Source organism: Drosophila pseudoobscura, chromosome 4 (genome assembly GCF_009870125.1).
Source record: "Drosophila pseudoobscura strain MV-25-SWS-2005 chromosome 4, UCI_Dpse_MV25, whole genome shotgun sequence".
In the NCBI taxonomy this organism is placed as follows: Eukaryota; Metazoa; Arthropoda; class Insecta; order Diptera; family Drosophilidae; genus Drosophila; species Drosophila pseudoobscura.
In genome coordinates, this window is record NC_046681.1 from 25,469,998 (window position 1) to 25,491,047 (window position 21,050).

General features: G+C 42.7%; 5 protein-coding genes across 6 annotated transcripts in view; 2 read left to right on the forward strand and 3 right to left on the reverse strand.

Annotated features, from left to right (window-relative positions):
• The window catches only part of Hr38 (Hormone receptor-like in 38), a 34,394-nt gene extending 26,226 nt beyond the window's left edge, over window positions 1–8,168 (forward strand). The window contains exons 2-5 of the mRNA XM_001356829.4: window positions 2,636–2,979; window positions 3,646–4,815; window positions 5,115–6,213; window positions 6,291–8,168. Coding sequence (XP_001356865.4) covers window positions 2,959–2,979; window positions 3,646–4,815; window positions 5,115–6,213; window positions 6,291–6,547 — 2,547 coding nt within the window. The 5' untranslated portion in view covers window positions 2,636–2,958 and the 3' untranslated portion in view covers window positions 6,548–8,168. The remainder of the gene's footprint in view (window positions 1–2,635; window positions 2,980–3,645; window positions 4,816–5,114; window positions 6,214–6,290) is intronic.
• Window positions 8,169–10,012: 1,844 nt separating this feature from the next.
• Window positions 10,013–14,145, reverse strand: LOC6903085 (uncharacterized). The gene is made up of 2 exons (XM_002132767.3): window positions 14,035–14,145; window positions 10,013–11,131 (listed from the first exon to the last, which is right to left on the reverse strand). Exon 2 carries the CDS (start codon window positions 11,124–11,126, stop codon window positions 10,329–10,331), a length of 798 nt encoding a protein of 265 aa, XP_002132803.3. The 5' UTR covers window positions 11,127–11,131; window positions 14,035–14,145; the 3' UTR covers window positions 10,013–10,328.
• On the reverse strand, window positions 12,921–14,070 carry LOC4816866 (uncharacterized). Its single transcript, XM_001356830.4, has one exon. It carries the CDS (start codon window positions 14,032–14,034, stop codon window positions 13,237–13,239), a length of 798 nt encoding a protein of 265 aa, XP_001356866.3. The 5' UTR covers window positions 14,035–14,070; the 3' UTR covers window positions 12,921–13,236.
• A 597-nt stretch (window positions 14,146–14,742) lies between the features above and the next one.
• LOC6903086 (malonate--CoA ligase ACSF3, mitochondrial-like) lies at window positions 14,743–17,134 on the forward strand. Of its 2 annotated transcripts, XM_033379960.1 has the most exons (4): window positions 14,743–15,116; window positions 15,174–15,366; window positions 15,438–16,722; window positions 16,763–16,931. In XM_033379960.1, exons 1-4 carry the CDS (start codon window positions 15,027–15,029, stop codon window positions 16,791–16,793), a joined length of 1,599 nt encoding a protein of 532 aa, XP_033235851.1. In that variant the 5' UTR covers window positions 14,743–15,026; the 3' UTR covers window positions 16,794–16,931. The 2 variants fall into 2 exon arrangements, with proteins under 2 accessions (XP_033235851.1, XP_002132804.1); XM_002132768.3 differs by having other exon boundaries at window positions 14,744–15,116; window positions 15,438–17,134.
• Window positions 17,135–17,535: 401 nt separating this feature from the next.
• On the reverse strand, window positions 17,536–20,161 carry IKKepsilon (I-kappaB kinase epsilon). The gene is made up of 6 exons (XM_001356831.4): window positions 19,996–20,161; window positions 18,901–19,927; window positions 18,561–18,840; window positions 18,423–18,495; window positions 18,234–18,358; window positions 17,536–18,167 (listed from the first exon to the last, which is right to left on the reverse strand). Exons 1-6 carry the CDS (start codon window positions 20,077–20,079, stop codon window positions 17,597–17,599), a joined length of 2,160 nt encoding a protein of 719 aa, XP_001356867.2. The 5' UTR covers window positions 20,080–20,161; the 3' UTR covers window positions 17,536–17,596.
• Window positions 20,162–21,050: the final 889 nt, after the last annotated feature.

The following is a 21,050-nucleotide window of genomic DNA, read 5'->3' on the forward strand; positions in this document are numbered from 1 at the left end:
GGGGGACACATTTGCATTCAATCCAACATTTGACATAGTTTTGAGATGGCATTCTACAAAGCGATTGAGACGCCGACAATGTCTGAATATTTGTCACTGCCAAAGTGCCAAAGTGCCGACCTGCCTCTGCCATCTCTCATATAGCCATACCCAAAAATGGGGGAAACGGGCCCGGGGCACCCCACAACAGAACCCCAATAGAACAACATTTATGATTAGTTTTTTTCCATATGGAAGTTGGCTTGAGGTTGCCAAATGCAGCGCTTAATCATCTATAAGGCAAGTTATGCCTTTTCGATTTGTCGCCGGTGGAAACTTGAAATTCTGGTAGAGTCGGAGAACGTTTTCTAGAGTGTGTGGAAGATGTTACAAGTAATTTACTGGCTCTTTTTTCGCTTGTGGGTCAAATCTAAGGGGCCTAGGTAATTTAAGAATTTGAAAAATGTAATTGCGATAACGAGTGATCATGAATGATCTGGAGATAAGTTTAAATTTATGATAGAAGCAAGTTTTTAACCACTTTAGATATTTTTTGTTCTATATAATTTATTTTTAAATGATAAAATTTTTTAAATCAATTAACAAGCTATTTTATATGTAATTAAACTCTGATGTTTATCCCTTTATCGAGGATCGTTATCCTATAACATTAATTTTACAGAGATTTTGTACATGCTGATTATTTTGAAAAACGTTCAACCAATTATTGTACTATTTGTAATCTTTTTATGGCCAAATAATTGGTTTTCTTTGCAAAAGAAAATTGTTCAATTGGTTGAAAGATGATTAATGGTTTCACCAACATCATGTAGAGATATAATATCTCATTTTGTTAAAGAGTTAAATGGGAAGTTGTTATATTTGAAGTGAAATTTGTTTATCTTGTCTTAAACTTGTGGAATCCATTTAAACACAGGCATTTAGTGGATTTATTGATCGTTTTTTATGGAGAGAAAAGCAGATTCCCAAAAATATCCTAAAATTTCAATAATTTTATATTTTTTTCTTTCCCATCAAAGAGGACAAATCTCTCAAGCATAAATTTGTGCAATATTTCAATACTCTGAAATGCACCTATCATGAATATTTATAAATTGTATATACACACATTTATCTATATTTTTTTTCATATTTTTTTTATGACTGCCCTCCATGAACTGCGTCCACGTTTTTCTCGGTTTTTGTGTTGTTTGTTGCTGGTTTTTTCGGTGTTTGTTGGGTCTACGACAACTGACACGACAGCCAAACAGCAACCAAAATCATTTATTAATTTGTCAAATTCAAGCCAAGAGACACACGTTAGGAAATCCACAATCCACAATCTGGTGGTGGGCCATGATTATTATTTTTCAGTTTTTTAGTTGTTTCTTTACGTCTTTTTGTCGGGCTATAACTAATTCTTGCAGATAAAAAGTGTCAAAAGAGTCAGACGGCCAAGAAGTCAACTAAAGTCGGGGGTAAAAAATCAGTGAAAAATAACTAAATACACAGCAAAAGTTGATTAGTGAGAAATATTGTAGGTATACAATATACGAGTATTCGTATGTAGATACTCGCCATGTGTGAAAAATAGTTTTGTTGAAGTTTGGCTATAATTATGGGTTGGCTTAATTAATGGGTTTGATGACAGTTTATTACTTGCTGGAGATTTATGCGGACTTGCAGAGGAAAATTTGTATACAAAAAAAGACAATTTATAGAAGAATAGTTATAGGATAGAATGTGTAATTTTTCGATTGAATATTAATACATTTTGCTCCCAATTGCAATCCTCATAAATATCTCCCTTTTCTATTATCGTTACAAGAGAATACTCTTCAATTATTCTTCAATTTTTCAATAATTTCGTTTCACAAAATTATGCAAATTATGAAAAATGATTTCACAAAGCCACAAAACGAACCGCGCTGCCACACAGATTCGATGAGGATTTTGCAATGCGAATAAGCCAAAATATTTATTATAATCAAAAAAAAAAAAACAACAAAAAAAGCAGCGAACACCCGCAACGTGGCAGGGAACAACGCGATGCCCCGGCCGAGCCAATGGGGCAGCCAACCCAGAGCCAGGGAACGTGCAACAACGGACAACACAATTTATTACATTTTATGTGCCGCATTAACCGAGAGATGGAGATGTGATCCTCGTTTCGTTTAGGTTGCTTTTTACTGGGGGGTTGGGGTGAGTTTTTTTTGGCAACATCTTCGTTTCTTGGTTGCAACGTGAGCTTGCCTCATGCTAACCCCGCGCGACACAATGGGGAGGTGTCGTGGCAGGCATCGCTCCCCCTCACCCTCTCCATATACATCTATATATTTATATATGTGGACAGTCGGTGGAGTTTTGAGCATTTCTAATTAAGACATTCGATACGGAGGAGGCTTGCGTGTGGAACGCAAGACAATTGGGCAACGAACGGCAGCAGCAGAAACAGCGGCAACAGTGGCAACGGCAGCTTATGAATCTTCTCATATCTGAGACAGTAGTCATGGCAGATATATTTCTGTGGCATTTCACCAACCATTTAGCATTAAGCGCACCCCAGAGACACCCGCCGCAATGGCATTCACGCCCGCTTGACTTCGAAAGTATTCTAAATTGCTAAAGACCTTTTCCTTTTGTATCCTTTTTGCAGGTGCAGCAGCAGCAACAGCAACAGCAACAGCAGCAGCAGCAGCAGTAACCGCAGGAGGAGCCACATCAGCAGCCAGTCAGCCCCGCAAGTCGAAACTCCTCGTCGAGCGGAAAGTCGGGAAAACTGACAGCAACACTGACAGCGCAACAGAAACTACAGAAGCTCCGGCTACGACAGCAACATCTGCAACATCAACAGCAGGCGCAGCAACAACAACAACAACAACAGGGGGAACAACAGCGAGTGCAACTGCAACAACAGCAGCAGCAATCCATACAACAAAAATCAGCCAAGTGAGGCTTAATAACCCAGCGACAACAAGCATGTTACTTTTGCAACCCAATGTAAGATCGTCATATATAAAATATAAGTATAAATATACTCCAGGGATATCATGGGAAAAAGTCATAACTATTCATTAATGGTAGGATCATCTGATAGAGAAAACAATATTTAAATTTATTTACACTCCCAGAAACTCCATAAATATTGCCAATTTCCAATCCCCATATCCCGCTGTGGTATCTATTTGAAAGAAAAGAAAACATCCTGAGCGTAAAGTGTGCAAAAATGGTATGCAAATTGCCCATGTCCATATGCATAACCAAATCCAAAGATGAATGGAAACGCTAATTGCCAGCTGCGAAGAGTTAAGTGGAGTCAAGTTGTCTTTACTCATAACACACCCCAAAGGCAGCCCATAGGCAGCCACAACACCAAGCGAACAATTAGATGTCTATTGTTAGGAGAAATATGTGTTTGGAAAACATTTTGTCCAGACCATAACCAATTGGGAAAACATTCTAAAGAGTTGTTCAGTGCTATCCTAAGGGTGGCTCAGGGCATAGAACCAATGGCAGTGGCTCAAGGAATTGCGCATGTCCTGAGGGAAAGTTAGACTCCACCAATCCATACGAGCATACCCATATCCATGGCCTATTCTGTTAGCTATCAGGCTGCGATTCATTCAGTTACTAATTTAGTCGGCTGTGGACTGTCTTTCGTTGCAGAGCTCCTTTAGTTCATTGTCGCCCTTTGATAATTTCTCCTCGCAATCCGCGACGACGACCACAACGTCGTCGGTAACCGCAGCAGCAGCTGGACACCATCATCTTCAGCAGCAGCAGCAGCAACATCATCATCTCCAACAGCAACATCTGCAGCATCAGCAGCAGCAACAGCAACAGCAGCAGCAGCAGCAACAACATCATCATCAGCAGATCCTAAACTCCCAACAACACCTGCTAAAGACCGAGTCACTGCTCTCCCATGAGGAGGATCAGTTGATCAGCAACCTGAACGACGTGGCCGGATCGCACAGTGAGCTCTTCTCGGATCTCTTCTTCCCCTCGGACTCGAACAACTCGCTGCTCTCGCCGACGACCAGCGGCTATCCGGATAATCCATCTGGCGAGGATCTTACCAGCTCCATCGAGAACCTCACCAAGCTCACGTGTCTGCGGGACAAGCGGCTCTCCTCCATTCCCGAGCAGCAGCTCAGCTCTGAGCAGGAGCAGCAGCTCTGCCTGCTCAGCCTTCGCTCCAGCAGTGATCCAGCCATAGCCCTCCACGCCCAACAGCAGCAGCAGCAGCAGCAACAGCCCCAGCAGCAGCAGCAGCAGCAACAGGAGCAACAGCGGCAACCCGGTTCCGGCCAAATCCAGCTGATCTCGCCCATCGGTGGCCCTCTGTCCTGCGGCAGCAGCCTGCCCAGCTTCCAGGAGACCTACTCCCTAAAGTACACCAGTAGCAGCGGCAGTAGTCCCCAGCAGGCCTCCTCCTCCTCGACGGCGGCTGCCACGCCAACCGATCAGGTGCTGACCCTCAAAATGGACGAGGACTGCTTCCCCCTGACCAGTGCCGCCGAGGTTATGTCCGGGTGGAATGCCAGCCCGGCTCCAGCTCCCGCCCAGCTCCAGCAGCTCCACACGCTCCAGACACAGTCCCAGTCCCAGTCCCAGATGTCGCACTCACATCCGCATCCCAACAGCAGCAGCAGTGGCAGCAACAACAACAACAACGGCGGCAGCAGTGGCTACAACTACCACGGACACTTCAATGCCGTCAATGCCAGCGCCAATCTCTCGCCCAGCTCCTCGGCCAGCTCCCTCTACGAGTACAATGGTGTCTCCGCTTCCGATAATTTCTACGGACAGCAGCAACAGCAGCCAAACTATCATGTAAGTAAACCATATAACTAGACTGAAAGTAAGCCCACAAGTCCATGATATGTTCGGTCCTAAATTTACCTAAACTCTATGACAATCTATGGAGATAGATGCATATTTATACCTATAGTATGAAAAGTATATCAATGAAAACGAACCAATTCGATCCCATAAGGCAAGTAGAATTCAATTTTCTTCGAGGGTAAATCCAAAGTGAACAAAGGCCACATTTTATTTTCGTATTCCCCCAAATCTATGGATCTTCAATACAATTTCTATCATATCTTTTATCTCTAATCTTTAATCCCCAGAACTACAATTCACATAATGGAGAACGCTACTCGTTGCCCACCTTTCCCACCATCTCGGAACTGGCGGCGGCCACAGCTGCTGTGGAGGCGGCGGCAGCAGCCTCCATTTCTGCTTCAGTGGGGCCGACGCCGGTGCGTCGATCCTCGTTGCCTGTGCAGCGGACAGTCTCACCCGCCGGTACCTCCGCCCAGAGCCCCAAGCTGGCCAAGATCACGCTGGGTCAGCGGCATCACGCCCATGCCCATGCCCACGCCCATCCTCTGCAGTTGAGTTCGGCGCCCAATTCGTCGGCCAGTTCTCCGGCAAGTGCCGCAGGGGCAGATCTCCAGGCGGGACGACTGCTGCAAGCGGCCTCCCAGCTGTGCGCCGTCTGCGGGGACACTGCCGCCTGTCAGCACTATGGCGTGCGGACCTGCGAAGGCTGCAAGGGATTCTTCAAGCGGACGGTGCAGAAGGGCTCCAAGTACGTCTGCTTGGCGGACAAGATGTGCCCGGTGGACAAGCGGAGACGCAATCGGTGTCAGTTCTGTCGCTTCCAGAAGTGTCTGGTCGTTGGCATGGTCAAGGAAGTGGTTCGCACGGACTCCCTCAAAGGACGTCGGGGTCGTCTGCCCTCAAAGCCGAAATCGCCACAGGAGTCGCCGCCATCCCCACCCATTTCCCTGATAACGGCTCTGGTGAGGAGCCATGTGGACACCACGCCCGATCCCTCGTGCCTGGACTACACCCACTACGAGGAGCCGTCGATGAGCGAGGCGGACAAGGTGCAGCAGTTCTATCATCTGCTGACCAGTTCGGTGGATGTGATCAAACAGTTTGCGGAGAAGATACCCGGCTACTTGGATCTCACGCCTGAGGATCAGGAGCTGCTCTTCCAGTCGGCCTCCCTGGAGCTGTTCGTCCTGCGTCTGTCCTATCGCGCCCGCAGCGACGACACCAAGATGATCTTCTGCAACGGCACCGTGCTCCATCGCAGTCAGTGCCAGCGATCTTTCGGCGAGTGGCTGAACGACATCATGGACTTTAGTCGGAGTCTTCACAGCCTGGAGATTGACATATCAGCTTTTGCCTGTCTCTGTGCCCTCACGCTGATCACAGGTAGGCATCCACTCATCCACTCAATCCCAAAGAGAATCGTCCTTTACTGAAATATATCTTCCTTGAAACCCCTTTAGAGCGGCATGGCCTGCGTGAGCCGAAGAAGGTGGAGCAGCTGCAGATGAAGATCATTGGTAGTCTGCGCGATCATGTCACCTACAATGCCGAGGCCCAGAAGAAGCAGCACTACTTCAGCCGGCTTCTGGGGAAACTTCCGGAGCTGCGATCCCTCAGTGTTCAGGGATTGCAGCGGATCTTCTATCTGAAGCTGGAGGATCTGGTGCCAGCGCCAGCCCTCATCGAGAACATGTTCGTCACCACATTGCCCTTCTAGGCAGTCCAAATCCACATCACAACATTGCTTCCTTCAACCTAGACCTAAGTTAGACCCACTAAGAACTAGGTAATCCATAACTAGCTTTAGTAGAAACCCCAATAAAAAAATCAAAGAAAAGAAAAAAAAAAAGAAAACAAAAAACCCAGTGAGTGCAAGTATGCAGCAGACCCAGGCCATATCTATAGTTCGAGGATAGATAGTTAGACAACCATCATCCCCTTCGGATAATTACGGACATGAATATTTGAAAGAGTTTCGTAAGGAGCGGAGTGCATTGCTGGCTCCTTCGTGACTTGTCAGCGCCCAAAGGAAATTACAACTTGTTGACGTTAATTGTTCAAATTGTTTAATTTCAACTGTCAAAATCAATAGGCGTGCACGCACAAGACCCACGGACTTCAATGGCTTCAATGGCAAACACTTTCACAGCACAACCCTTCCGACTCAGCTCTGAGCTTGCTCAACATTCATTGTTAACCGACCGACAAATCGACAGACAGACACACGGACACACAGCCTGGACAGTACGCTCTTTTGCCTTTGTTTTTGCTACCTTCTAGTCAATTGTTTTAAGCGTTACAAAACCACAATTAGAGCTATGCGATTATTATTTGTAGGATATATATGAGCCCTTAGAAAGGTCCCTCCAGAATAAGTGAAAAAAATACTAAATAATAGTTGAATGGCCATAAATTGGAGACATTCAATAGCCAATAACCATGTTTTGCTTTCTTAATGTTTTCCTCTTTTAGGATAGAACATCCAGTTTGTGAAAATCAACTATCAGATCATATCATAGAAATGCCATGCTTGCCCTCTAGCTAAGATAATTCCCAACCATTACCCCAACCAAGTATTTCTGTAAAATCTATAGATAGGTTTAGATATATAGGATAACACTAGGTATACTTTGGTTCAAGTTATGTATCAACAATGCACTCAACCAGTGCACATTGAGAGTTTAAGTACCTTTTTGTGATGATTGTGTCTGACACAGAGAGTTGTTGCACACAAACACACACAAATCTAGCCGATAAGAAAAGATATATCTGTTAATCTCTAGAATATAACATAACCTAAGTATTTCGGTAGCGTAGCCCAAAACCCATATGTGTATAGTGTGTACGTTCCAAACGAGAAACGATAAAAAAAAAACATAAAAAACCTTATTTAATCTTAGCCACTCCAACTGAGTTCTCAAAGAAAAGGCAAATGGATCGATCGATCCGTTTGCCACTCTCTCTATATGTGTGTTATTTCGATAGGAAACCCCCTCTATGTGATTTTGTGATAGATTGGCATTGAACTCAACTCTGAATATATAGTATGTCTATGTCTATAATACATATACAATACATGCATAAATTTATATATTTTGATGTCTAACTTTTGTATGGTTTATTTTATACGTACAACTTTTCTTTGATAACAACAAAAACAAAACAAAAAATTAAGATCGTTAGCTAGCAAGAAATATTTAATAGTATATTTCGAGGAAATTTCAAAGTACAGCCTTTAGCAACTTTCCAATTAATGTTTGTATTAAAGGAAAACATTTTCTATGTGTAAAATTCAAGACTTTTATAGAACTAAAATGTTAACTGAAAAAAGGAAAAAAGAAATTGTTTGAATATGAGCAACATACATATCTCTTCAAGCTTTCGAGTGCACAGAACAGAACCGTTAAGTGTTATTATTATCTATATAATTTATACGAAACGAAACCGATTGGCATGCCTATATAAAATATACATTTTAGATAGATCATTAATAAATTATTACAGTACATGTAGCACAAGAGACAGATGTTCGATGATGTTCAGACAAGTAGTTTTTGTACCATCTTTAAGAAGAACTTAGGCCAAGATAAACTAAGAATAAAAACAATGATCTGCATGCGGCTAAGCTGAAGCTATAAACTTACATATACATATATATATATTATATACATTTACATCACTGATCAAGTTGACAAATTTAGAAATTTAGAGCAATAATTCATAAGCAGACGGCACTTTGAATAAACTATAACTAAAGCTAAAACTACAAACTGAACTTGTAACGGTTAGGAACGGGAATAAAACAGGACAAAAACACAGGAACAAGTTGACAGGTGACCAATACAGTTTGAAAGCGATGTAAGTTAGGTTCGGGTTCGAAACCCTCAAAACGATGCCATTTTATAGCCGTTACAACAATGTATATCAATCACGCACCACAAACACACTTACATATAATAACATATATATGATATATAATAGTCATAAGGAAACTACTTTGTACCTACACAAAACATACAATACATGAAACCTTCATACATACTATATACTATATACAGATACATATATTTTGAATAGAAAGAAAAAACAACAACTTTTACAAGTTACTTCTGGCGCAAATGCGACATATATACATACTATATAGCCATAACCGGAACATACAAATACATATTTTTTGGGTTCGTTGTTCTTTTTGTAATTTTATATATACATACATATGTACATACGCATACATATAGTACTACTATATGTGAATGTCAAGTGTGGATTCATATTTTTGAGATAAAGTTACAAAAGAGAAAACCAAAAGAAGAAAAAAATGGCAACCAACCGTAAAACGTGAAATTTTTCGATGAACCGATTTTAAAAGAAAACTTTTTAAACATGCTATGAAAATGATATACATAATATATACACCTACACACTATATATTTTGAAATATATATACATATATATTTTACTATAAAAGAGTTCAGATTTAGACTAGGAGCAGCGCCTCAAGCTTTATATAAAAAACAAATTGGCACAAATTAAATTTAAAGCATTAGTTAGATGTTTTTCGAAAGATAATATTATACATAATGCGTCTATTGGTGCAGATCAGATCATATATCCACAAAACACACCCTCAGATAGAGATTCACCCACACCACACAACACACAACAGAGATAGTAACTTAAGCTATATTCAACCTATTTGTGCGCCGACTACTAGCAAAGACCGGTACCAGAAGAAATACCTAAAGATGCTATAAGTATACATATAGTGTAACAGTTATTTTATGCTATATAGATGAGTACAGAGAAGCGTTATGGTTATATAGCCCGTTGTGTAATTTTATTCTAATTTGTACGTTTCATTTAACTCTTAAATATCGGAAACAATATGCATATGAATGTTATGGTATAGATACATATATAGTACATAATATATATTTATATATAGGTATATGTATATATATGTATGTATGTATTTATGTATCGGGCAATTCAATTTACTCTTCAATTCAATACAAAGCAAAGCAAATCATTTCATTTCGAATTAAATTTATATTTAAATAAAGATGTAAGCCTAAACATAAAAACATGAAACATTTTTTCTATATCTGTCTTTTAAACAAATTAGTTATACAAACCAAAACGTATTTACATAAATGTATACAACAAAAATCGTATATTCTAATTGGTTTGAAATAAAAACTAAATCAATTTAATTTCTCCGAGTATGTGTTACAAACAGTTCACGTGTTGTATCATCTGGGATTCGAATGCTCTTTTGTTTTATTCTAGCTGTGCGTAAAATTAAAAATATTTTTTATTATTATTAAAATTATTGCAGACACTTCTCCTGAGTCTTTTAGGATTTTTGTATTGTCTTTCGTTCTATATCTTTGGATATATCTTAACTTATGCTAGTTTTATTGGAGCTTGACATTCGAATTAGCAGTCTTATGTAGGGGTGTGATTCTTCAACTAACTTATAAAATATGTAAAGGTCTTTATACAAAAACCTGCAGATAGCCATCAATAAACTCTCGGCAGAGGGGACAGTGATCCCGCGTGTCCCTGTGCGCTTGCACCTGCACTAAGCACTCTGCGCACAGGCATAGATGACGGCAGGGCAGGATCACAATGTTGGTTCGGCGCTCCATGCACACCACACAGCTCCCGCTACTTGGTGGGGCTCCATCGTTGGCCTCGCTAGAATCACTCCAACTTATTCGGTTTAGCTGGCGTTCTGTCCACAGATAAGCGCTCTGCGTTTTCTCTGAGATCTCTGTGCGGGCCCGCTGCAGCTGGTAGTTGAGTAGCAAGTACACGTTGCGCCGGAACATGTAGAGAACCAGCAGCAGCGCGACGACAATCGAGATCCGGAAGAAACTGTTAAACAAACTCAGGCAGCGGGCCAGAAAGGCCTGTATATAGTCCAATAGAAGCAGAATCACCCAAAGTACAACGTTTCCCATGTCATCGAGCAGGCCCAAAAAGAACAAGGCACTGGATGGGAGAAAATCTCTGGCATTTATAAGTCCACCACGTGTGCCGCCCCGGAAATAGTCCGCCAAATCCAGGAAGTTGTTGTACAGCAAGTTGTAATAGCGTTGGAGCTCGCAGCCAGCGTATATCATCAGATGCCAGGCCCGAGTACTGCCATCCACCAAACAGTAGCCGAGAAAGTAGCTGCCCCACACAAAGTAGTACACGCCGGTTACGAACTTATTTATAACATAAGCTAGTGGCCGGAGCAGGGCTTCATCCAGGCAGTTGAGAATTTTCACCAGAAGGTATAGCATCATTTCATTTCATGAGAAACAAATTATACAACAAACTCAAAACAAAACGAAATCAAAACAATGACGCCGGTGCTAAATGATGATGTTCGGAGAGCGATTGTCAAACTTTTGTGAGTAGTCAATAATCTTAACGATAGTGTTCAAGGTGATGAAGGCGTGTGAGGTGGGATGCAAGACGTCACAAAATTATTTTTTTATAGTTTATAGTTCTGTAAGTGAAGTGCTTGGTCAGGGTAAATATTTAAATGAAGTGCTATATTCGGCTTCTTTAAGGATAGTATTACAATTGTATTGTAAATGTCGTTTTATCCCTTATTTAAATATAAATACAAAAATCGATAGGAATATTATTTAACTCTGTGGATAGTTAGCGATATATAAGTCGATATAGATGTGGACGATAGTAGGGCGGGCATTCAAATCCGTTACGATGGAGTCTCATTCCCTTAATTTTTTTGAGCACTCCCTTCCCACAGCCGTCCCACGGCTCGAAACCCTCAAAACGATGCCATTTTATAGCCGTTACAACAATGTATATCAATCACGCACCACAGACACACTTACATATAATAACATATATATGATATATAATAGTCATAAGGAAACTACTTTGTACCTACACAAAACATACAATACATGAAACCTTCATACATACTATATACTATATACAGATACATATATTTTGAATAGAAAGAAAAAACAACAACTTTTACCAGTTACTTCTGGCGCAAATGCGACATATATACATACTATATAGCCATAACCGGAACATACAAATACATATTTTTTGGGTTCGTTGTTCTTTTTGTAATTTTATATATACATACATATGTACATACGCATACATATAGTACTACTATATGTGAATGTCAAGTGTGGATTCATATTTTTGAGATAAAGTTACAAAAGAGAAAACCAAATAAGAAAAAAATGGCAACCAACCGTAAAACGTGAAATTTTTCGATGAACCGATTTTAAAAGAAAACTTTTTAAACATGCTATGAAAATGATATACATAATATATACACCTACACACTATATATTTTGAAATATATATACATATATATTTTACTATAAAAGAGTTCAGATTTAGACTAGGAGCAGCGCCTCAAGCTTTATATAAAAAACAAATTGGCACAAATTAAATTTAAAGCATTAGTTAGATGTTTTTCGAAAGATAATATTATACATAATGCGTCTATTGGTGCAGATCAGATCATATATCATATATCCACAAAACACACCCTCAGATAGAGATTCACCCACACCACACAACACACAACAGAGATAGTAACTTAAGCTATATTCAACCTATTTGTGCGCCTACTACTAGCAAAGACCGGTACCAGAAGAAATACCTAAAGATGCTATAAGTATACATATAGTGTAACAGTTATTTTATGCTATATAGATGAGTACAGAGAAGCGTTATGGTTATATAGCCCGTTGTGTAATTTTATTCTAATTTGTACGTTTCATTTAACTCTTAAATATCGGAAACAATATGCATATGAATGTTATGGTATAGATACATATATAGTACATAATATATATTTATATATAGGTATATATATATGTATGTATGTATTTATGTATCGGGCAATTCAATTTACTCTTCAATTCAATACAAAGCAAAGCAAATCATTTCATTTCGAATTAAATTTATATTTAAATAAAGATGTAAGCCTAAACATAAAAACATGAAACATTTTTTCTATATCTGTCTTTTAAACAAATTAGTTATACAAACCAAAACGTATTTACATAAATGTATACAACAAAAATCGTATATTCTAATTGGTTTGAAATAAAAACTAAATCAATTTAATTTCTCCGAGTATGTGTTACAAACAGTTCACGTGTTGTATCATCTGGGATTCGAATGCTCTTTTGTTTTATTCTAGCTGTGCGTAAAATTAAAAATATTTTTTATTATTATTAAAATTATTGCAGACACTTCTCCTGAGTCTTTTAGGATTTTTGTATTGTCTTTCGTTCTATATCTTTGGATATATCTTAACTTATGCTAGTTTTATTGGAGCTTGACATTCGAATTAGCAGTCTTATGTAGGGGTGTGATTCTTCAACTAACTTATAAAATATGTAAAGGTCTTTATACAAAAACCTGCAGATAGCCATCAATAAACTCTCGGCAGAGGGGACAGTGATCCCGCGTGTCCCTGTGCGCTTGCACCTGCACTGAGCACTCTGCGCACAGGCATAGATGACGGCAGGGCAGGATCACAATGTTGGTTCGGCGCTCCCTGCACACCACACAGCTCCCGCTACTTGGTGGGGCTCCATCGTTGGCCTCGCTAGAATCACTCCAACTTATTCGGTTTAGCTGGCGTTCTGTCCACAGATAAGCGCTCTGCGTTTTCTCTGAGATCTCTGTGCGGGCCCGCTGCAGCTGGTAGTTGAGTAGCAAGTACACGTAGCGCCGGAACATGTAGAGAACCAGCAGCAGCGCGACGACAATCGAGATCCGGAAGAAACTGTTAAACAAACTCAGGCAGCGGGCCAGAAAGGCCTGTATATAGTCCAATAGAAGCAGAATCACCCAAAGTACAACTTTTCCCATGTCATCGAGCAGGCCCAAAAAGAACAAGGCACTGGATGGGAGAAAATCTCTGGCATTTATAAGTCCACCACGTGTGCCGCCCCGGAAATAGTCCGCCAAATCCAGGAAGTTGTTGTACAGCAAGTTGTAATAGCGTTGGAGCTCGCAGCCAGCGTATATCATCAGATGCCAGGCCCGAGTACTGCCATCCACCAAACAGTAGCCGAGAAAGTAGCTGCCCCACACAAAGTAGTACACGCCGGTTACGAACTTATTTATAACATAAGCTAGTGGCCGGAGCAGGGCTTCATCCAGGCAGTTGAGAATTTTCACCAGAAGGTATAGCATCATTTCATGAGAAACAAATTATACAACAAACTCAAAACAAAACGAAATCAAAACAATGACGCCGGTGCTAAATGATGATGTTCGGAGAGCGATTGTCAAACTTTTGTGAGTAGTCGATAATCTTAACGATAGTGTTCAAGGTGATGAAGGCGTGTGAGGTGGGATGCAAGACGTCACAAAATTATTTTTTTATAGTTTATAGTTCTGTAAGTGAAGTGCTTGGTCAGGGTAAATATTTAAATGAAGTGCTATATTCGGCTTCTTTAAGGATAGTATTACAATTGTATTGTAAATGTCGTTTTATCCCTTATTTAAATATAAATACAAAAATCGATAGGAATTTAACTCTGTGGATAGTTAGCGATATATAAGTCGATATAGATGTGGACGATAGTAGGGCGGGCATTCAAATCCATTACGATGGAGTCTCATTCCCTTAATTTTTTTGAGCACTCCCTTCCCACAGCCGTCCCACGATCATGTACTCCTTGGAGATGTGGTGGCGCACAAATTTGCAGCTAAAACAGTATTTTTAAGTTCTGATTTTTCAAAAGGATGTCTGAATGTGAAATGTTTCGTCTATAAAATTTGAATGAAAATTAATGCTGTAAATACTAAAGCACTTAGGAAAGGCTAATATTCTACTCTAATTCACTGGGACTGCAAACAATAATCTAGAAACTAAACAAAAAAGGAACATAGTAGTATTCCATGAGTATACAATCACACGTACATCAGTACATGCATCAGATTGTCAAAATTGCTCAATCATTTCCCATAGCCGAGTAGTCAAACACTTTTGCAACGAATCACAAAACATACAATTTACAAAACCGGTGAAATCTGTGGTGAAAAAAAAAAAGTAAAAGCAACAGAGAAATTTACACAAAAATTTAGCTTTATCCCTTTTCAACATCTCGAACATCGTGTGAAACGCGAGACAGTGCTGTGAGTAAAGGACTTTTTGAACGAAAGAATACGAAAGGAAATTCAAAATGTTCGCAAATTTATTGCGGGGTTGCCGCCAGCGTGTGGGATGGCGCCCGATGACACAGCGTTATTTCTGCTTAAATCTGGTCTACAAGGTTAGTGGCTCCACAAGCAATATTCCCAGTTCCCACTCACGTCCTCCTTCTGCGCAGGATGATTACGTTGAGAGGTTGCGGAAGAGCTTCAACGCGGAGGAGCGCGGCAGCAAATTGCTCTTGCCAACGTACAAGAAGGCCATGCTCTATCCGGACGATCTGGCCATTAGAGATAATGTGGGCGAGTTCACCTACTTCCAGCTGTATATGACGGCCAAGCGACTATCCATACAGATCTCCAATATATGCGGTAGATATTGAACATTGAACCCCTGGCACCTAAAGAGTGGGTCACTCACACCTCAAAGTTTGTTCTTTCAGGCAGCGGCGCTTCGTTGCCTGTCGGATTTTTCTGTGCAAACGATGCCATGTGGATTGTGATGCTGTGGAGCTGCTGGATGTCCGGCCAGGTAGCAGTGCCCCTGCGTACGAGCCCAAGCCTGGAGCTGTTGCGTCTCCAGGCAATCGACTGTAAGGCAAAGCTGTTCCTTGGCACTCCCGAAAACGCGAGCATTGTCGACGAACTGGCCCAGACCCTGAAGGCGGCCACCATTGTACTGGACCATGACTTTGTGCCTCCAGTGAAGGAAATCTCCTCCACATCGATGTACGCCCAGCAGCTGGTGGTCAGCCGAGAGTCGGGCGTTCTGATGCCAGAGGCCATGCTGCCCAATGACTTCTACGAGAACAGCATAGCCATGCTGCTGTACACGTCCACGTCCACGTCCACGTCCGACGAGAGCCACACCCCCAAGCCGGTGCTGCTCACCCACCGCAATGTCGACGACCAGATCCGCTGCCTGATCAACACCTGGCGCCTGGGGCCCAGCGACACCTTGCTGCCGGTCCTGCCGATGGTGCACATGCACATCGCCATTGGGGCAGTGCTAGATGTTGGCGGCAATGTGGTACTCGAGCCGAGCTGCAACGCCAGCAGCATCTGGAATTCGCTGCTGGGCGTCAACCTGTCGAGCAAGAAGCGCTGCACCTGCTTCCTGGCCAAGCCCATCGTGTACAAGCAACTGATTGCCGAATACCAAAAGATGTTCCTCAAAGACGAACACATGGTCGAGTACATTAAGAAGCACTGCAGCGAGAAGATGCGTTTAATGGCCACTGGCTTTGCTCTGTTGCCGGATTCGGTGTTCAATTACTGGCGCGATATCACCGGCCATCACATCTTGGAATACTACGGCACGTTGGAGACGGGCCTCGTCCTGGGCCATACCATCGAGGAGGGTCCGAAGGAGCTGCCCAAATTGGTTCCCGAAAAAGGTGTCCCCAAGCCAACTGCCAGATTCGTTTCATCCAACTACAAGCCGCGCACGCTGGGGTCTCCTCTCCAGGGGGTCACTGCCCGACTGATGGGTCCAACGGGAGAAGAGATCTTCAAGTGCCAGAACCATGGCGCTGGCCCTGTGAAAACAGGGCCTTTGAGTGAGGCCTCCAGTATTCCAGTGCGTAATTTTGATCCCGCCAAAGCTGCTGTTCAAGGAGGACTGGAGATTTCCTGCAGGCGTCTTTCTGGGGAGGAGCTCCCGGCCGGGATGGAAGTAGAGGAGATCTTCATTCCCACCGGCGACATATGCGCCTATTACAACGACAACTTTTACTTCATTAGCAAGGCGTGCGATGTGATAACCGTCGGCGGTATCCAGGTCAACGCCTCGGAAGTGAAGAAGTTGCTCCTCTCGCATCCAAAAATCAACGACGTGGCCATACTGGCCATCCCGGATTCGGTGTGGGGCAATCGACTCTGTGTCGTTTGCATTGTCTCGCCCGACGTCCAGATTGAGCTGGAGACCATCGAGACATATTGCCACGAACACTTGCCGCCCTTCAAGTGTCCCCATGTCGTAAAGCTGCTCCACGTTAACTAGTTTCGATTCCCAGTGTAGATGTGTATATGGGACACGGCACGGACCAAAAGTTGTGGGAAACAATAATTTTGAAAACATGACATAAAAATTCAAGAAAACTCGAAACAATAATAACAAAATAATATGTTTAAACTTTGATCTGATTATGAGATTTTCTTTAAGTCAAGTCATTTCAAACTTCTGTTGAAACATATTTCGGGCTAGCAGCGAGCTCTTATGAAAAATGGCTACAACGACATTTTTTCAGCTTAGATTGCATTCCTTTCCCAATGCCAAGGACGGGAGGAGGCAATTTATAGGTCCAAGAGGCCTCTGCAACATAATTTTGAAATCAGATTCGTTTGGATTCGTTCGGAGCGGCTGTAAAAGACGATTTTTTGCATGGCTGGAATTGAATTCCTTGGATCCTTGGAAATCCTTTTACAAAATACATTTCAATCCACATAAGTCGTGATTATAAGCCTGGCTAGATGAATAACCAACGACCCTTTGGGTTGCTCAATATATCCCTTCTGGTTTTCTATATGGAGTACAGCATATAGGCATGTGTGTTATGTAATCTTATGATTTATGTATTTTGTTTTTGTTAAATACTTAGAGCTAACTTGTTTCCAGGCTGCCATTTGCGATACCTAATTTGTTCAGAAATGTGATTAGTTCGCTGTTTTTCCTCATTACAGCCATCACCTCCTGCTGATGCTGCTGCATCTCTCGTAGCGTGTTCCGCTCCTTCATCTTGAGCAGCTGTATATTGTTGTGCATGGTATTTGTGTCCCCATCCAGACTCTGTTCCGTCTTGATGTGATACAGCTCATCGCGTATGCCATTTAGCTTCCGCTCGCAATCCCTTACATCCTTCTCGAGGATCTGTGTCTTCAGGTACACCGTCTGCGCCAGCTTATACCAATCTGCCAGGCACTCGGCTATCTGGGCCACCGCTGGATTCACATTATCCAAGAGCAACGCCTTCAGCCGCTTGCCATTATGATCTACTTTGATCTTCTCCAGCGCATGGAACTGCTCGTCGTTGTACGTGAGCGTACGCGTGGCACGATCACGGAGTAAATGCTGCCAGGAGTCGCGCAGCCGCTCCACAAGATATTTAGCCTGGGCGCTGGCCCTCGTCCGGCAGGGACACTTCTTGCCATGCATCGACGAGGTCCATTGATCGCTATTTTTAGAGAAATATCCCAAGATATACTCTTAATCTGCCAGATAATTTATATCTCCAACTCACTTGAGCTCGTCGTCTTGGACAAAATGCTTATGCATTTGTGAGATGACATCAGCGGCTCCATCAAAATCGTTCTTTACATTTTTCAATGTCTTCAGCAGGATTTTCAGCTCCTGATCTCCCTTTGTCTGCGTGAAGGATGTAATATTTTTATAAATGGATTCACATACAGACAAAAACCAATCACTTCACCTTGGCCGTACTCTGGACCACATCGGCATAATCAATCACAGTGGATAGGAGGTTGTCAAAGCTCTCGGTTTTTCTGCATTTAGATAAAAGGAATTGTTAGTAGAGTACTCACAGAAGATCAATGTTCCCAGTACTCACTTCCGTAGCAGGGTAATTGTGGTGATGAGCATCTCTACAAAATGCTCCACACCCTTCTTGATGAGTATATCCATTGAGGTGAAGATGTCCACCCGTCGCTTGCACTCGTGGCCCACGCTACAGGCTGCCTTGGCCAGGCTGGCATCATTCTCCACGGATACATTTGGGGGGAACACTGGGAACTTGGGTAAGTCCAATTGCTGTGGCAGCTGGACATTGTTATCATCGTTGCTGTAGAGGAATATGGGCTGCTCTGTGGTTGTGGTGGGAAATGCTTTAGCTGGAACAGAATTATTTTATTGCAGATGGAACGCGACTCCCAGAAACGTTTTGTGCTTACCAATCGTGCGAGGGGTGACCTTCTTCTCCAAATGCTCGTTATTGAACAGCAGGATCTGCTTCTCCAGGGGCACCTCTGTTTGCAGGAAGATGCGTTCCCGGAAGTTGTCAATCTGCTCTTCAGGCTCCAGGAATACCTCCACGGAACTCGTTCGATTCGTATAGAAAACATGAATAACCCGCTTCCGCAGGATGAGTGTAACCTCTTGAAAGAATCTGTCAAAGGACCAAGTCTTTTCGCGATTCTCCTCCAGCAGGCCAGCCAGAAGGGGCGTCACCAGGGTTTTGAGACCCTGCGACAGATGGGCATGCGGCGGCAGGGTTGTGGACCACTCAATGGGTCCGTTCTCCGAGAGCTGTGTGCCGGAAATGACACCCGAGGCTTTCTTGGTGGTGATTTGATGCATTGTCTCGCGATTCTTGCGACCGCCAAAGGGACGGAAAGGCAGATTTCCAGTGGCCACATGGTAGAGGGTCACACCAATCGACCACAGATCCACGTTGGCGGTAAACGAGCGCTGGATGGACTTGCGCAGAACAGCACGCTCGTAGAGATCGGGATGTAGGTACTCCTCGGTGCCGTAAAGCGAGGCAAAGGGCTGATTATCCTCCAGTTCGCGGGCAGCACCAAAGTCCGTCAGTTTGTAGATAGTTTGGCCATCTTCCGAAATGAATTTCATAATGTTGCCGGGCTTGAGATCGCGATGAACCAATTTGTTGTCACGCAGATGCTTCATGCCCGCACAGAGATGCTCCAGGACCAGCAAAAACTCGTGCTCGGGCAGGCCGTAGCAGTTCTCCGGGTCGTCCAGAATGTTGAACAGACTGCCTCCGGTGCACAGCTCCATGACGATCACCTTGCCACGTCCCTCCTGATCCTCTTCGATGGCCAGCAGCTTGACAATGTTCTCGTGGTTCACCTTCTTGAGGGCCTCGAATTCTCGCATCTGGACATCCGCCGGCCGCATATGGCTATACGGATTGAAGGTCTTCACGGCCACCGACTCGCCTGTAATTTTGTTCACTCCCTGCGTGAGATGGCGGAAAAGAGGGTCAACAATAGGAAAGTCATTGGAAGCGACAGTGAGTCTTTTACCTGGAAAACGGAGCCGGTGGCGCCTTTGCCCAGCACGCTGGTGGTGCACCACACATAGCTGACCGAGCCACGCAGAAACGACATGTTTGCAGTTTGTTGTTTTTATAATTTTTCTTTGTTTTTCTGCATCGGAATTTTCTGTTATAGGGATGTTAAATTTTTGATATATCAATATATCGATATATAGGCTTGATTGGTATCGGCACTTTTTTGCGAAGAACAAAACGTATAGGCGTTTTGTTTGGAAAATTAAAGTTTATAGCCGTATATTCTATACGCTATCCACCTACTGGCCTATGGGTTGATTCAATTGCCGACTCTTTTGGCCTATGTTATTCCCATCAACATTTTGTTGGCAACAGGCTGCAGAGTATTTTGTTAAAAAGGTATGCACATCAAAGCAAACTATCGATAGTCATCTATCAAAAAGCCAATCGATAGTTCCTTAATTAAAATATTGCACACCGCTGATTTTTTTGTTGTTTTACGTGCGCGTTAAAATTTTGGCAGCTTATTTATTATTATTTTTAGGGATACGGAAAATTAGGAAAAATAATTTAATGCTTTTAAGTGATATTAAAAGAAGGTCAATAAACGCGGAACGGAAGATAGACGGAAGATACTTAGGTAATACCGGAATTTCGTTTGGGGCCGTGAAAATCGTATGTGCGAAAACAGTTAAGAAAAATCGGAAAATAAAGAAAAGCCAGCTTATAAAATGCACATACGACTGCATTTAGTGCGCTTCATGTACATAAATTTAATACTAAGGTAAGAAAGCGGTAGACCAAAGAAAATAAAAGATCGTTCCTCTAATTCGAGTTCCTGTTTCCGATTGCAGCTGCTGTTTCTGGCTATACGACAATGTGGCTGCAGCAGATGCGGACACAAAGAGCGGTGGTGGTGGTGGTGGGGTAGCAGATGCAGATGCAGCCACAGCTGCGGCAGCGGAACAAGCCAGCGCCCAGCACCGACATCAGCCCGAGGCGCCACCAAAGCCAGCCACAGTGACGCCGGAGCCCCCACCCGACAGAACACTGAAAAAGGTGGCTGCC

What these genes read in the sequence shown, in the direction of transcription:
- IKKepsilon (XM_001356831.4), bottom strand. Translation starts at nt 20,079, where the DNA reads ATGTCGTTTCTGCGTGGCTCGGTCAGCTATGTGTGGTGCACCACCAGC. An exon ending in TGGTCCAGAGTACGGCCAAG is followed by an intron (nt 18,359 to 18,422) that starts GTGAAGTGATTG and finishes TCCTTCACGCAG; the next exon opens with ACAAAGGGAGATCAGGAGCT. An exon ending in GTCCAAGACGACGAGCTCAA is followed by an intron (nt 18,168 to 18,233) that starts GTGAGTTGGAGA and finishes CTCTAAAAATAG; the next exon opens with CGATCAATGGACCTCGTCGA.
- LOC6903086 (XM_002132768.3), top strand. Translation starts at nt 15,027, where the DNA reads ATGTTCGCAAATTTATTGCGGGGTTGCCGCCAGCGTGTGGGATGGCGC. An exon ending in GCTTAAATCTGGTCTACAAG is followed by an intron (nt 15,117 to 15,173) that starts GTTAGTGGCTCC and finishes CCTTCTGCGCAG; the next exon opens with GATGATTACGTTGAGAGGTT. An exon ending in ACAGATCTCCAATATATGCG is followed by an intron (nt 15,367 to 15,437) that starts GTAGATATTGAA and finishes TTGTTCTTTCAG; the next exon opens with GCAGCGGCGCTTCGTTGCCT.
- LOC4816866 (XM_001356830.4), bottom strand. Translation starts at nt 14,034, where the DNA reads ATGATGCTATACCTTCTGGTGAAAATTCTCAACTGCCTGGATGAAGCC.
- LOC6903085 (XM_002132767.3), bottom strand. Translation starts at nt 11,126, where the DNA reads ATGATGCTATACCTTCTGGTGAAAATTCTCAACTGCCTGGATGAAGCC.